This window comes from Arachis stenosperma, chromosome 8 (genome assembly GCF_014773155.1).
Source record: "Arachis stenosperma cultivar V10309 chromosome 8, arast.V10309.gnm1.PFL2, whole genome shotgun sequence".
In the NCBI taxonomy this organism is placed as follows: Eukaryota; Viridiplantae; Streptophyta; class Magnoliopsida; order Fabales; family Fabaceae; genus Arachis; species Arachis stenosperma.
The window spans coordinates 8,777,165-8,792,479 of NC_080384.1; the positions used below are offsets into that span (position 1 = coordinate 8,777,165).

General features: G+C 33.1%; 1 protein-coding gene across 2 annotated transcripts; it reads left to right on the top strand.

Moving 5' to 3' along the window:
* Positions 1-8,756: 8,756 nt before the first annotated feature.
* Positions 8,757-13,479, top strand: LOC130944208 (rab GTPase-activating protein 22-like). 2 transcript variants are annotated; one of them, XM_057872419.1, is made up of 5 exons: positions 8,757-9,623; positions 11,157-11,292; positions 11,387-11,436; positions 11,819-11,872; positions 12,019-13,479. In XM_057872419.1, the coding sequence occupies exons 1-5, from the start codon at positions 9,466-9,468 to the stop codon at positions 13,253-13,255; spliced, it is 1,635 nt and encodes a 544-aa protein (XP_057728402.1). In that variant the 5' UTR covers positions 8,757-9,465; the 3' UTR covers positions 13,256-13,479. The 2 variants fall into 2 exon arrangements, with proteins under 2 accessions (XP_057728402.1, XP_057728401.1); XM_057872418.1 differs by having other exon boundaries at positions 8,757-9,278.
* The last annotated feature ends 1,836 nt before the right edge of the window (positions 13,480-15,315 follow it).

Below are 15,315 nucleotides of genomic sequence, written 5' to 3' on the forward strand. Positions count from 1 at the left end.
GAAAAGACTCAAATTCTTCACTTTTAAATCATCTGTTCAACTATTTCAAATTAGAATTATCAATCAACAACCTTGATAGAGACCCAAGACTCTAGGAAAGAATAACCTACCTCATTTCTTAAATATTTTTAGAAATACTAGAAACTATAGTTACTTGAATTGAAATCGATCAAAATAAAGATTTAAAACCAAAACCAAGGCTTGTAAGCTAAAAGTTTCGAACCACTTTCAAAACTAAAATTATTTAAACCAAAAGGCCAATTCCATTTCATTCTTAAATCATAAACCTTTCCAAGGCTCAGAAGTGTTTAGTCTTGCTAAGTCAAAATTTAAAGAATACTACAAAAGCAAAACAAATTTAATTAATCAAAGTTCAATTTCTTTTAAAATCCACTAAAATTTCTCCAAAGGTACTTCTTTGATCAAACATCAAAACATAGGTTCTTTCATATTTAAATCAATCTTAAAACATAAACTTTCTTTAAACAAATTAAACTCAAAACACCTATTTCTTAATAAATCAAGAACCAAATAATAGAACTTCTCAAATTCATTCCTTTTCTAAATCACATTTTAAAACAGAATCTTAAATCTCATACAAATTCGATAGCATCTCCCTTAAAATTTGGACTTTGCCACCCTTTTTGGGTCCCAATCAAACCAATCCGCAACTCCTTCCACGGGTTCAAAACTAAGTCAGTTTAAAATCAAATTAATCCTAAAAATTCATATCATTCTCATGTATTTCAAGAAACAACTTCATTTTCAACGGATTAAACTCAATTTTAAAACTTTAAAAAAAAATTTCAAGAACCGTCTGTTTAATGAAACCAAACAATAACCCAGTCAAGCGAACATTCATATCCAACCAAGACAACTGAACAATACATAAGACTTATACAATCACTAAAGATATATTTCTCACACCAGTATCGATATATAACAATTCCAAATTACAAAGTATAGCTTTCTGAAAAAGGTACCTACCTCGATAAGCGAAACCATAACCCAACGTATCACAAAAAAATCCTTTCTCTCGACCCGTGGTCAGCGAAAGGCGCAATCTCAGCTCAAACCATTCTCGTAGCAACCACAACAATATAAATGCAACATGCAACATTCAGAGCTCGACCCTACGGTACCAAAACCTCAAAATTTACAACCAAACATAACAGAAAGCTTATACGCTAGCGACGAGGGTTTCAGAACGGAGATACCTATTGTAACAAGGAAGAATAGCTGAATTGAACGACAGTAGCTCCGGTGGTGGCTCCGACGGTGGTAACTCATGATAAATAAACTCCAAGACAGAAGCTTCAGTGGCGGTTTTCGACGGTAGCAGCTACAGCGATGGCTCGACGGAGGCAATGTAGATGGTTCCCTTCCCTTCCATCGCGTTATGGTCGCGTTTTCCTCTTCTCCTCTGGCGAGATCTACGTCGACGGCGGCTCGGCAGTGGCGAGGAACAGCGACTGGGCACGGCGGCTGGACTGGTCGTGGTCATCTCTTCCTCATGCGTCTTCTTCTCCTCGCGATTCTGTTGCTCGACGGCGGCTCATGGACGGTTCGGTAGCATGGTCTCCCTCCGAGGTCCGATGACGACGCGACGGTGGCGGCAAGGCGTGTAGCAGCGACGGCACGACTTCTCTTCCTTTCCCTCTCTTGGATCTCCTCTTTCTGTCAGTAACAGTGGCGACGGTGGCAGTGACACCCACCGTGCCGCCTTCCCTTCTCCCCTCTCTCCTTACTTCCTCGGTCTCCTTCTCTCTTCCCTCTTTCTTTCTTTTTCTTTCTTTCTTTATGGCTGTGGGTGTTTGTGCGTGTGTGAGGGTGAGCCGTGGGTGAGGTGTGGGGTGTGGCTGCTATTTGTGTGTTAGAGGATTATGGTAGAAAATTAGCTTTAGATAAAATTAGGATTAGGATAGGGTTTTAGTTTAGGTATTTTTATTAAAAATAGAGATAATAATGTAATTTTATGAAATAAATAAAAAGTAGGATAATAATAAAAATTAAATTAAATATAAAGTATCCATCTTTAAAATACCTTTTAATTAATCATCTTTAAATAGTTTTTAGTTAAATACCAATTTAGTAAAAATTGGAGATAAGTAAATTAATTCTCCTTTATTTATAAAATAAGATTAAAAATTTATATATTAAAGTTAAGGTACATAAAATATTCATTATTTTTCGATTATAAGAACTCTAAATAGTAAATAAAAATTTATTCAATTTATATATATAAATCTCTAAAAATATAATTTTCAATAAATATAACTGATTATAAATAATTTATTAATAATTTTTTGAAATTTGGGATCTTACCTATAACATTATTTATTTGAGATTTTCGTATAATATTAATATGCGTTTAGTTTATGCATATATTTTATCCTTAGTTTAAATATAAGATAGATCTCAAAACACTAGTCAGTCAATATTTTTGTTGCGAAACTTTAAGTATGTAACTCTTTTACAAAGCAACAATCACCGTCTGGGTTGTCAAAACAAAAGTAGTCTAGAGATGATTTAGACAAAGTAGTAATAGTATCTAGGGTAAAGTATTAAATTGATCTTTATATTTAAGTGTAATTTTGATTTGATTTGATTTTTAAGGTTTAAAATATTCTATTTAAATTCAAAAAAATTTTATTTAGATTTAATGTAGTCTCATTGTGATGTCAAAATTAACTAATTAATGGAATATCCTACATGACAACAGTACAAGAATAAAATCGATAATCTGAAAAACAAATATAAATTCTAGAGGCACAAAATCAACTGTAGATGTATTAATATATTTTTTAATTATTTTTTTTATAATTTAAATAAAATATTTTCTATAGAACTAAGGAGAATAATAAATAAATGTATCGATTCATTTACAGTTAATTTTGTACCTTTGGAACTTGTATTTGTTTTCCAAATTATTGATCTTGTTCTTGTCATGTAGGGTATTCCGTTGATTATTTAACTTTGATCTCACGGTGGAGTTATATTGAAACTAAATGAACTTTTTTGGATTCATATGAGACACTTTAAATCTTAAAAATCAAAATAGGATTATGCCTAAATATAAAAGACTAAATTAATACTTTATCCTATTTTCTAATAATTCAATATTTCTTTTACTTAATGTAAAATATTATTTTTTAGTTATTTTTTTAATAAATTAATTATTTTTGTTTATAAATATATATTATTTAATTTATTTTTATTATAAATTTTATATTTTAATATATATTTTATACGAATGATTATGTGATTAGAAAGAGAAAAATGATGAATTTAATGAACCACTAAACTAAAGGTATATTTTTAAATTAAATAATTATTTAAATCAGTTTTCAAATTGGACAATTTAATTTTTTAAAATTTTATATACATAAAATAATTCCTAACATTTATTTTATTAAATAGTACAGTGGTTTACATGAAAAAATAAAACGCACACATGTAAATCAACGTAAAATATTGTAATTTTGGGTTTTATTTGATTTATTCATGTAACCTTATTTATTATCTACTATTATCTAGTTGTATATAAATAATGGGGATGGAGATATTCAAAAGATTGTTGTCTATTTTTTTAATATTTTATATTTTATAAAATTTATAAAAATATATTTTTTAAGAATTAATTTAAATATTTTTTAGTTAAATTATTTTTTTATTAACAAGGGGCTTAAAATCCAAAAAAAAAACAAACTAAAAATAACAATTCTTGAAAATAAAATGTCGATAGAATAAGCATAAAGATAAAGAGAGATACAAAAAAGTAAATTAAAAAATACATGATAGCTAAAGATAAATTACGATCATAATTAATCATTCTATCTACACAAAAATTTGATTCTCAGAATTGATGTTGTATTCTCTAATTGATTAGTCCGTTGTACCTCTTTCTAATTATCAAAATAAGAACTCAAGAAGAATGCAAATTAATATCATCATGAAGAGTAAGCTTTATTGCAGTAATTAAGTCAATCTCCACAACCACATAATTATACCCAAGATTTACAACAAAGTCCACACACTCTTAAAAAATTTTTTAAAACTTTGCCGAAATAACGGAAGTAAAAGCAAAGTTTGTACTAAAACCAGCTAAAAACCTTCCATTTATGTCTCTAATAATCAAGGTGGTAAGAACCGAACCGATCTTTAAATTGATTGAGTGACTAGTTCAATAGTTTAATGGTCCAACCGTAGTTGAATCAGTTTAATTAAATATATAATAAAATTATTGAAAAATCAATATACAATTTTAAATACAAAAATAATTTTTAAAATAATAAAATTCAAAATTTTATAATTTGACATAATAACTTGTTCATATTTTATCATTAAAAATCTATAAAAATAAAAATTTTTAATTAACTTCTAAATTATAACAAAATAATCAATAAGATACTCATTGCAACAAAAATTTAAAATTACAAACTTACAATTACACAAAAATTTAAACCATCACAACAAAAAATTTAGAATACAAAAAATTCACAACAAATTTCAACAAAAACCTTTCAATTATCAACAGAAACTCAGAATTAAAAAAAAAAACTCAACATCCAAATCCATAAAATCCGAAACAAAAAATTAAACAAAACAATCCAAATTTAACATCCAAACTACGTTCAGAATCACATAAGCAACAACCAAACTTAGAATACAATCCCAACTCAGAATCTAGTACAAAAGCTTAACTCCGGAGCTAGAATCTTAGAAATTGAAACTGAAGAAGCAGTGGCTTACCAGAGACACAGTGAGAAAGGAATGTCGTTGACAAAGTGAGCTCGGAAGAGGATTAGTTTGCGACGGTGAGGCCTCGAGCAGAGATTCCACAGCGAGGCTCCAGTCAGAGATTCACGGAGGAGAGGAAGCGCTTGAAGATAGAGGATCGAGCAACCATTCACGTGACGTAGAGGGGAAGAGGATTGAGAACGACAACAACGACAATACCTTCAGTAACTGCCGCCAACGATGATAATAGAGGCGGGCTTCACAACGAGCATAGAGACGGTGAGGAGGAGAATAGTGGCGGCAGCTGGGGGAGTGACGGTGGCTAGTGGGGCTTCGTGACGAGTACAAAGACGGTGAGGTAAAGAAGAGTGTCAGTGGCTGGAGGCTGACGGTGGCTGGTGGGGATGCACGACAAGCAGGCGGGTTAGGGGGCTGACGATGGTGGTAGTGTTTGCTTTGATAGGGTTAGGTAGTGAGTGAAATTAGAGATTTTGATAAGAATGTGAGAGTGAGAGAGAAAGGAGAGGGGGTCGGGTATTCTACCGTTTGGGGGTGGTTGTGTTTTTCCTTTATCAAAACGACGCTATTTTAATGCTGAAGGGGAGAACCGGGCCTTTAAAAATCTGGCCAATTCAGTCGATTCACTAGTTAACTACCAGTTCAACTAATTTTTTAATTAGTTTTTTGCAAGATGATTTTGGGGTCAACCAAATTTGCCAGAGGATCGGTTCTAAGTTAATCCGGTCAAACCGGCCAGTTTGATCTGTTTTTAGAACTTTGCTGAGAATCCTTTTGCAAGATGCTTTTCCATTATGTAGAACCGAATCGTCAATATTTAGGTTAACAAAAGTAGGTTTTGGGGTGTCATTTAATCTTCTTCTCAACATAATGGCTAACTGCCTTCCTAACTCAACTTATTTCAGCCTGAGCATGCTGAAAATTCTTTGCAAGATAGACACAATGGGAGCAATCTTCTCATTCTCAATAATATCATCAACATCAAAAACAAATTTATTTTGTCGATACCATAAGAAATTTATCGTAGTAACAAAAAAAGGGGCTAAGATTGCCCTTGATAGGAAGATTTGGTAGATAAACTCTCAAAGAACCAATCCAAGAGAGGATAGTTAAAGAAGTTATCCGAAATCAAACTATTATCAATGCTCATCCACGTGTCTTTCGCCACCTTGCAGTCATGGAGCACATGGAGCAAAGATTTAGGGGATACACCACAAATGGCACAAATGTCTTTCTCTGTCATATATCTTCTAGTGCATTCTGCATTGGTCAAAAAGATTTAGTGTGCTACGAGCCAGCAGAAAGACCGCAGCCATTGCAGAGGTTCCAACTTTCATATTTTTGAGAATAAGAAAGCATTTGAGTAATCCACATTTTCCAAAAAGGTAGCACGAGCCGACTTTATCGAGAAGACACCACTCAATACCGGAAGCTGAGCTATTAACTCCTAACTCAGGTTTAGGAGGTTTAAAAGAAGTAAAAATAGAATACCAATACTCTCCCACCATAGTACCAATTCAGTCATAGCCTTAATGACCATTACTAACGAACTCGCAAATTCTCTCTTCCAGCATCTATTCGATAACTTATGGCTGCGCAAAGTCCACAAGTTTATGAATACTTGGAATCTATTGTTCGGTTTAGAAATTAATCTCAGTACTGAATCTTACCTTCCATATGAAATTATTCTAAAAAATTTTTCTAAACTCTTTGAATGCCTTACCAAGTATTTTGAAGCCGTTTTGATTTTTTTAACAATAAAAAGAGTAGCCTTACCACATCCATATTTGCTTCGAAGAATTTTAACCCAATCTCTTCTATTATAGACAAATTTTCAGGCTAATTTCAATAAATTTGCATTATTAAGAACTCGTGCAGGTCTAAAGCTGAGGCCTCCTTACGCCTTAGGCAAGTAAATAGTTTTTCACTTAAGAAGACGAGGCTTTCTAACTAAATTAGTTCTCCCAAACAAAATTGCGACATATGCTGTCAATTCGATCACACATACTCAAAGACAGCTTCATGGTGTCGATTGAGCAAGGGCTTTACCTACCAACGAAAGGTTATGGACTTTCCAAGAGTCAAGATGTTTCGACATTTCATCAAGAATGAATTGAAAATCCTCCTTCTTTGACTTGCCATGTAGTAGAGGTGCTCGCAAATACTTATCCAAATTCATTGTAAGTCTCATCCCAAGGGCATTACTAAGAACATGTTTCCTCTCCAAATTCGTATTCTCCAAAAAGAAGACAGAAGACTTTACAAAATTTATCTTTTGTCCCAAATGATGGACTAAAAAAAATCTAAAATACCCTTCACCACTTGCATTTGATCCATAATTGTCTTATCAAACAACACAATGTCATCAGCAAAACAAATGTGAGATATACTTGAACCTTTTCTGTTAAGCGTGATCGATTTCCAAAAATTGTGATCAACCTGAAAAGAATTGAAAGACGTTGAATATATAGAACAAATAGATAAAGAGAAATTGAGTCACACTGGTATACACCTCTAGTGGGCTTAAAAGAAGTTGAGAGAGTACCATTTCAAAGAATTTTCATTTCTGCAAAAGAATAGTAACAAAAGATTAAATCAACCAAGTTCTTAGGAATATTTGTCTCAAAAAGAGTATCTTTGATAAACTGCCAATTAAGACGATCGTAGACTTTTTCAATGTCAATTTTAATTGCCATAAAGCCATTATTCCCCTTCTTTGATCTCATGGTACAAAAAATCTCTTATGCCGGTAAGATGTTATTCGCACTTTATTTTCCAGAAATAAAACTACACTGAAAAAAACTAATAAGTTTGGATATAACTTCCTTTAATCTCTGCGAAAGTATCTTGGTAATAAACTTATATAAGACGTTGCATAAATCAATAAGCCGAAACTGTATTATTATTTTAGGATTATCCACCTTCGAAATGAAAAAAATAAAAGTATTATTAATTACCTTTATCTCCTAATAATTATGAAAAATCATTTCTTATAAATTATTAATTATCTTAATTAATTCAATTTTATTATATTTATACACATTTAATAAATAAAAAATAAATCAAAGTACTATAATAGTTATTGATACACTAGCATATATTATACTGAAGACATTTATTTATCGAACGAAAATATTAAAAAAGTTGGTATCTAATTCATAAAATATTGTTTTCAAGATTTGAATTTAAAATTTTTTAGTTAAATAAATTATAAATTATTTGTCATCTCAATTAATTCAATTTTTATTATTTTTATACATATTTAATAAATAAAAGAATTAATTAACATGCATGTTATAAAAAATATATTTTTTTAAATTTCTAAAATTCAAATCTACAACTTTTTAGTTAAATTATAAACTATTTATTATCTCAACTAATTTCACTTTTATTAAATTTTATGTATATTTAATCATAAAAGAGTAAATTAATATCCCAATACACAAATATATTAATTCAGTTTTTTTTTGTGAATTATAAAGTATGTATATGTCATATAAAATTTAAATCTACAATTTTTTAGTTAAATTATGAAATATTATTATAAATTATAATAATATTTTAATATTTTATTATTAATAAAATGCAAATTTGTATTTAAATTTTATTAATTTTTTAATTATATGAATAATTGAATATGTTATTTAATAAATAATATATACTATTTCAGTATAATTAGATATTTTCTAAATATTATTTTTTATTTAATTTTTAAAAAAATAAAAAGTACGTAGTTTTTTTTATTTTTAAAATAAAAAATAAGTAGTTTTTTTTATTTTTTAAATAATTGATACTATGAGAGGGATATTTAAATTAATTAAATAAAAACAAATTTTTAAACAAATGAATTAAAATTTGAATTTTAAAAAATAAGTAACATTTTTAATAATATTTTTAAATTTATTTCAAATATTTGAAAATATTCCGAGAAAGTTTTTTTTAACGTATTTTACAAGACACAGCGTACTTCGCAGGGCTTAAACTGTAAAAGCCCCAATCCAAAGAAGGCTCTTTTCCCTTTTTCATTAGAAGATAGATTCTTCCTTCTTCTTCTTCTTCCGATTCTCTCTCTCTCTCTCTCTCTCTCTCTCTCTCTTTCTTCACGCGCATAAGAAGAGAGACATGTCAACATAATAACGAAGCATCTTTCATTCTCACAAACACAGAATCAGAGAAGCAAAGGGAGGGAAAACATTGATTTTTGTTTTGTTTGGTTATGTTTTCTTCTTCGGAGTGGATTTGTGGAATCGGAAGGACGAAACGAGCGAGGATCGAAGCGAGGGGCATTTGAGTAATTTCAGCTCCCTCTCCTCCTCCTCCTCCATGATCTCATCGAGTTACTTGAACAGCAACAACGACAGTCCCTTCATCTCCGGTGGCAGTGGCGGCGGTGGCGGCAGCGGCAGGGGCAGGTTATCGTTAATCATGGCTGCGGTGGCCGCGCCCTCCACTCCGGCGGTGGTGTTCACGGCCTTGGCTGGCCTCGCTCTCGTCGCTGTCATCTTCTACGGTGCTAGTAGGTAAAACCGAAGAAACCCTCAAATGAACCAAAAAGGGGAAAAAATTTAGGGATTGAGAGAGAGAGAGAGCGCGCATCGCGAAACCCCTAGCTAGCTCACTCACTCTTTCTCAGACATAGATGATGTTTTCGATTCCAATTTTGTTAATCTAAAAAAAAAGGTGTAAATTGGAAGACAATTTTTATAGATGAATCCTCTTAGACGAAGTAACAATTCGAATTCTTCGTCTTCGAATTCCTCCCCTTCTTCATCGTCGTCGTCGTCGTCTTCATCGTGGATCCATTTGCGTTCGGTTCTATTCGTTGTCAGTTCTTCCTCACCAGCGTCTTGTTCCACCTCTGATCGGTGAGTTCCTCTTCCTCTACTCTCTCTCTTTCTCTCTCCTTTTTCTTTGTTCTGTCACTTGTTTTCTTCTTCTTCTTTAGCTTTGTTTGAGCCATGAGATTTGGTTAAACTCAGATATCTATTACTTTTGTGTTTTTGATTTTTGTACCAGATCTCCAGTTTTGGACATCCCCAAAGTTGCTATCAGTGTCAGCTTAGGGTTGATCAGCTTGTGTTGTTTTGGGTCTTTGTGCCTTTGCACTTCCCTCTTTCTAATTTTTGGGGTCTCTTTGTTCGGCGGCATTTCCGTATCTCATTGTTGTGGTTCTGCTAAAATGGTTGGAATCACAACTTTTTGTTTTCGTTTTCTGTTTTTATGATATGTCTGCGAAGGGCTTCAGAAAGGAAGTAGTTGAGGAGGACGAGATAGTGAGAGGGACACGGATCTTTTTCCTTTGGCTTTGGGTTGGGGGTATTATCGGTTTTTACCTTTTTTGATAGGGTTGTCAAGTACAAGTTCCTATCTTCTTGCCTTGAACTTGTTTATCATCTGATTCCCATTCCCAACTGCCTAATCAGTTCACTATGCTTGGAGGAAATGTAACTTAATGAGGATGATGAATTGATGATCTTGTTTCGGATTTCCAAACCCCTATACATGCAGTATGGTCCTGCTTGTAACTTCCATTGTTACTGAGCCGTCAAGGGAAGATCTGTGCTAGGGTCTATTTTAGTGAGCAAGTTCGTCTGGAGAATGGTGAAATGGATTTTGAGCCCAGTTAAACTTTTGGAGTCTAAGATTATTTAAGAAAAATGTTATAATCAGTCTGTCAATATCCTGCATCATGAATCATGGGTTTGGTCTTAAGTATTCTCGATATGTATCTGAAGGATGTTGATGTGTTCAAGTCTTCAGGAACAATCTTTTCTAATTGATGTCTTTTAGTCTTTTTCTTTAATACTGCCACCCTCAAGTGCCCATAAATTTTATATTGAATAGTTTTGTTCCTTTTAATCCTCAGGTTAAAAAAGGTTAACGAAACTATCATAGTCCTGTGGTTGGGATTTGTAATAATTTGGTTTGTATGTTTTTAAGACTTCAGTTAGTAATTTTAGCGTTACAGTATTATACAGAACGGAAAAACATGATTATTAGTGAGTCCTGAAGTTCACATTGAGCTGCGGCAGTATTGGTCCCTGTATTGGATTGATCCTTCTCAAATTTGTTGTAGTTGGTTTTTATATGTAGGTGGAAGTAGGAAACATTGAATGCATTTAATTATTTTAGCATGAAGGCTGAAAATAGTTCTTTACTTTGGAAACTTCATTCTGAAAAAAAATTGAATATTTATAAAATTGTAACCCTCCGATGGGCTTGAAAAAGTTAATATAGTACTGTGACATGCTTTTTATCTGCAAGAACATCTTCGCTCATTTTCTGTGTAGTTTCTCACTACTCAAAATATCTTAACTCGTTTGCTGCTTTATCGTAATCTAAAAGTCATCTACATACAGGCAGTACTAATGAATAATTCTTTTTTGACAAAATTCCAGAGGTCGTCTTAAATCACCATGGTCACGTAGGAGAAGAAAACATGCCCTTTCACCTCAGCAGTGGAAGAGCTTGTTTACACTGGACGGAAAACTCCGTGATGGTGGAATTAAGTTCCTGAAAAGAGTTCGCAGTGGAGTAAGTTTCCTTTTGCTTATCTTTCTTGAATGATCGCAAAATGTGCGTTCTGTTTTCATTTTGGAATTAAATACATTATTAAAATCTGGTGCAGGGTGTTGATACTAGTATCAGGGCTGAAGTTTGGCCATTCCTACTTGGAGTGTAAGCATACTATCTTCCATGTTTCATTTCTTTATAATCTTTTCTACTTATTCTCTTGCGTACTTGAGATCTAGGGAGCATGGAATTGAATTGGACACGTGTAGACACACACATTCAGCAAAATTTGCAATTCCCAATTATTATTGAAAATGTTTATCACCTGTTTCTTCTATTGGGATTTGTAGTCTGCCCCCATAACTTTGTTTAGATGAGTCTTTCATTTTGTGATATCCCAAACTCTGCTTTCATTTGAGGGAACATTTATAACCTTCTCCTTTCTTTTAGACTCTACTATATATCCTTTCCCCATTCATTTCTACATGCATTCATTTGTTTAGGCAGACTTTTGTATAAATACTGATTACATTGTTCATTTGAACAGTTATGACTTGGACAGTACCAAAGAAGAGAGAGATATCATAAGAACTCGAAATAGGTAGGCATACAAGTTTGATCCGAATTCAATGTTTCAATCCATTGTGTCTGTATAGTCTTCAATTTATTTTTGTTTGCTTATACTTCTCTCCTGTATGTCCTGTTTAATATAATAATATTTTTTTTGTGCAAAATCTTTAAATACAGAAAGGAATATGAGAAACTCCGCAGGCGATGCCGCCAACTTCTAAAGCAATGCAATGAGAGCTTTAAGTTAAACGAAATTGGTGAAATAAGCTATGAAGGAGATGGTGAGAGTCTTATTCAAGCTTCTGGTTCTCCTAGTTCTGAAGATGCAACGAGTGCTAGGCAATCCCTTTCCAGTGAGGAAAGGAGCCCGGATGTTGAATATTCAGATGATCCGTCTAGTGCCCTGTTGGAAGGGAATGATGTCAACAATGTTGATGCAGCATTGGATACTGATTCTACTGATTCAGATTCCTCTGATGGTCCTGAGGTAATTCAGACTTCTCCTTCTAATGAATTTCAGGAGGATAACACTTCCAAGACAGCTTCTACAGAAATTTCTTCATCCCAAATGAATGGCCCATCAAGACTACCAAACAATGAAGATTTTGCCACTTGGCAACGGATCATCCGACTAGATGCAGTACGTGCCAATGCAGAATGGATACCATTTTCACCTTGTCAAGCTGTTATACCAGAGAGCAGGGCAATCCGATCTGCTGAGGCTGTTGGATTGAAGGAATATGGGCACTTAGAACCCAATAGAATTTTCCATGCTGCCCGATTGGTTGCTATTCTTGAAGCATATGCATTATACGATCCAGAAATTGGCTACTGCCAGGGTATGAGCGATCTGCTGTCTCCAATAGTTAGTGTTATATCAGAAGATCACGAGGCCTTCTGGTGCTTTGTTGGATTCATGAAGAAGGCACGCCAGAACTTTAGGCTTGATGAGGTGGGTATCAGGAGGCAACTTGATATAGTAGCAAAGATAATCAAGTTCAAGGATTCTCACTTGTTCAGACATCTGGAGAAGCTTCAGGCCGATGATTGCTTTTTTGTGTACAGGATGGTGGTTGTGTTGTTTAGAAGGGAATTGACATTTGAACAGACTCTCTGCCTTTGGGAAGTAATGTGGGCAGATCAAGCAGCAATCAGGGCCGGCATTGGGAAATCAGCATGGAGCAGAATCAGGCAGCGTGCTCCACCAACAGATGATTTATTGCTGTATGCAATAGCGGCTTCAGTGTTGCAGAGGAGGAAATTGATTATTGAGAAGTATAGCAGCATGGATGAGATCATCAAGGAATGCAATGGTATGGCTGGACACCTTGATATTTGGAAGCTGCTGGACGATGCGCACAATTTGGTCGTCACTCTTCATGATAAAATGAAACTAGAGACATCATTTCGATGACTGCAATTGATTCATGAGCAAGAACAAGAACAGGTATTAGTTACAAAAGATCTTCACTTTCATGTGAGGCTGGCAGATTTTTCTTCTGCATAAAAAATAAGCACTGCAAATTTCTGGGTTTAGTACCAAGAGTATGAGGTCTGCTGTTACTTGTTTAAAACTTGCCACTTCTTATTTACGATGTTGGTTAATCTGGGGATGAAAGTTTAGCTAGATTTACATGGCATCCTTTTCCCTCTTTTTTTTTTTTTTTTTTTTTTTTTTTTTTTTTTTTTTTTTTTTTTTTAAAAAAAGCCTTCCCTTTTTCTTTTGGCCCCTTCTCTCTCTCTCTCTCTCTCTCTCTCTCTCTCTTTATTTTATAAATTTCTGATTTGAGACACATCTTTGGAGAACCTTTGCGAAAAGCAGCTGGGTAGGTGCATGTAACGTTAGTTGAGGCTGAGATATTATTGACAATCATGATGTCCTTTTTGACTGAATTCGTTGACTCTTTGAGATGCTGAGTTGTGCCGTGCTCGACACTTTAGATTTTTAACCCAGTTAATTCTGCAGTGGGAAAAAAAAATGGTATATTGGTATCGGTTTAATTCGGCGGTTTTTTTATTTAAATAAAATTAATAAAGTAATTTCCAATTTGCATTTTTCAATTTGCATAATGAGTAGGAGAACGTTTAAAGACATTATTTGATAATTTTACTGGGAATCCAATATTATGGTAGAAAAAACAATTTCGTAGGTACTGGGTGTGCAATTTGGGAACAGTTTTTTCAAACTAATTTCAGGTTTATTTCGTGGGAGGTTTGGAACACAATTGACTCAACATTAATTCTGCTGGCACTGGCAAATAAATTATATAAAAATATTATGTGTATTTTAAAATTAGTTATAAAAATTAATTATTAATGTATTTGTGTATAAATGTATATGTTGAATTTATTTTTAATATGTATCTTATACTAATATTTAATATTAGTAATTGATTTCGGTATATAATTAAAGTAAAAGTTTATTTTACATCGTGTTAGGGTAAAAGTTTTTTTAATGTAACAAATCTATAACTATAGGGTTCTGTAAATAGAAAATTCATTTAGGATTTATGCCTAGAAAACAGTTTATATTCATGCATTTTACAAGTTTTGATTTCCTTAGGGTAAATTGAAAAATTTAGTTGCAACTTAAACATGATTTGTTTTTCAGCGTACAAAGAAAATTTACTTATAAAATGACAACATATTTTTTATTGTACACCAAAAAATTTTCATGATGCTCTTATAGTTTCAAATTAAGAGTATTTTATGATGTGTCCACAATCACGGTGTTAATTTCTTAGAAGTAATATTGTTGTAATTCAACACTTCATTTGAGAACTATTAAATTTAGAGTGGAGGTTTTGAAATTAAATTCGGCAATAAATATCATAAGTCGAATCTAAAAAAAGTCATCATAATTGATAGCTGAAATTGATTATGCACATTTGGTTTACAATTGATTACCTAGAGAATTATTCTCTAATACCATGAATTAAGCAAACTATTATAGTGAATTACTCAGGTTTGAAGATAATATTTGTCATTTGTTAATCATACATGGAACTAACATTTTTTACTTTCACGTGACTGCATGATTACTTCACGTGGTGGAGCCAGATTTGCCGTAATAGGTCTTGTCTTGGCAACTTAGCTCTAGGCAATTGCAATGAGAGAGAAGGGGGTGGGAAACACTGACATTTCTAAGAAGGAGTTGGATTATCTGTTCAATTGGACTGGGCGGATAAATGGTATCTACCTGTCACGAAAAAATAAAAATGGAATCCTGTATATTTTTGCGTTCATCCGATATACAACAAAAGGAGGAGCTATGAAGGCTATTGCGGAAATAAATGGGATGAGGTTACGAGGAAAGATTGTCACAGTAGGAGAAGCTAGATATAACAACAAAGGAAGTGAAGAGCACGCCTTGATTGGAAAATGAATCGTTCACTATATTCGTTGACCATCTTCCAGAAGACATTTCTAAGAAGGAGTTGGATTATCTGTTCAATTGGACTGGGCGGATAAATG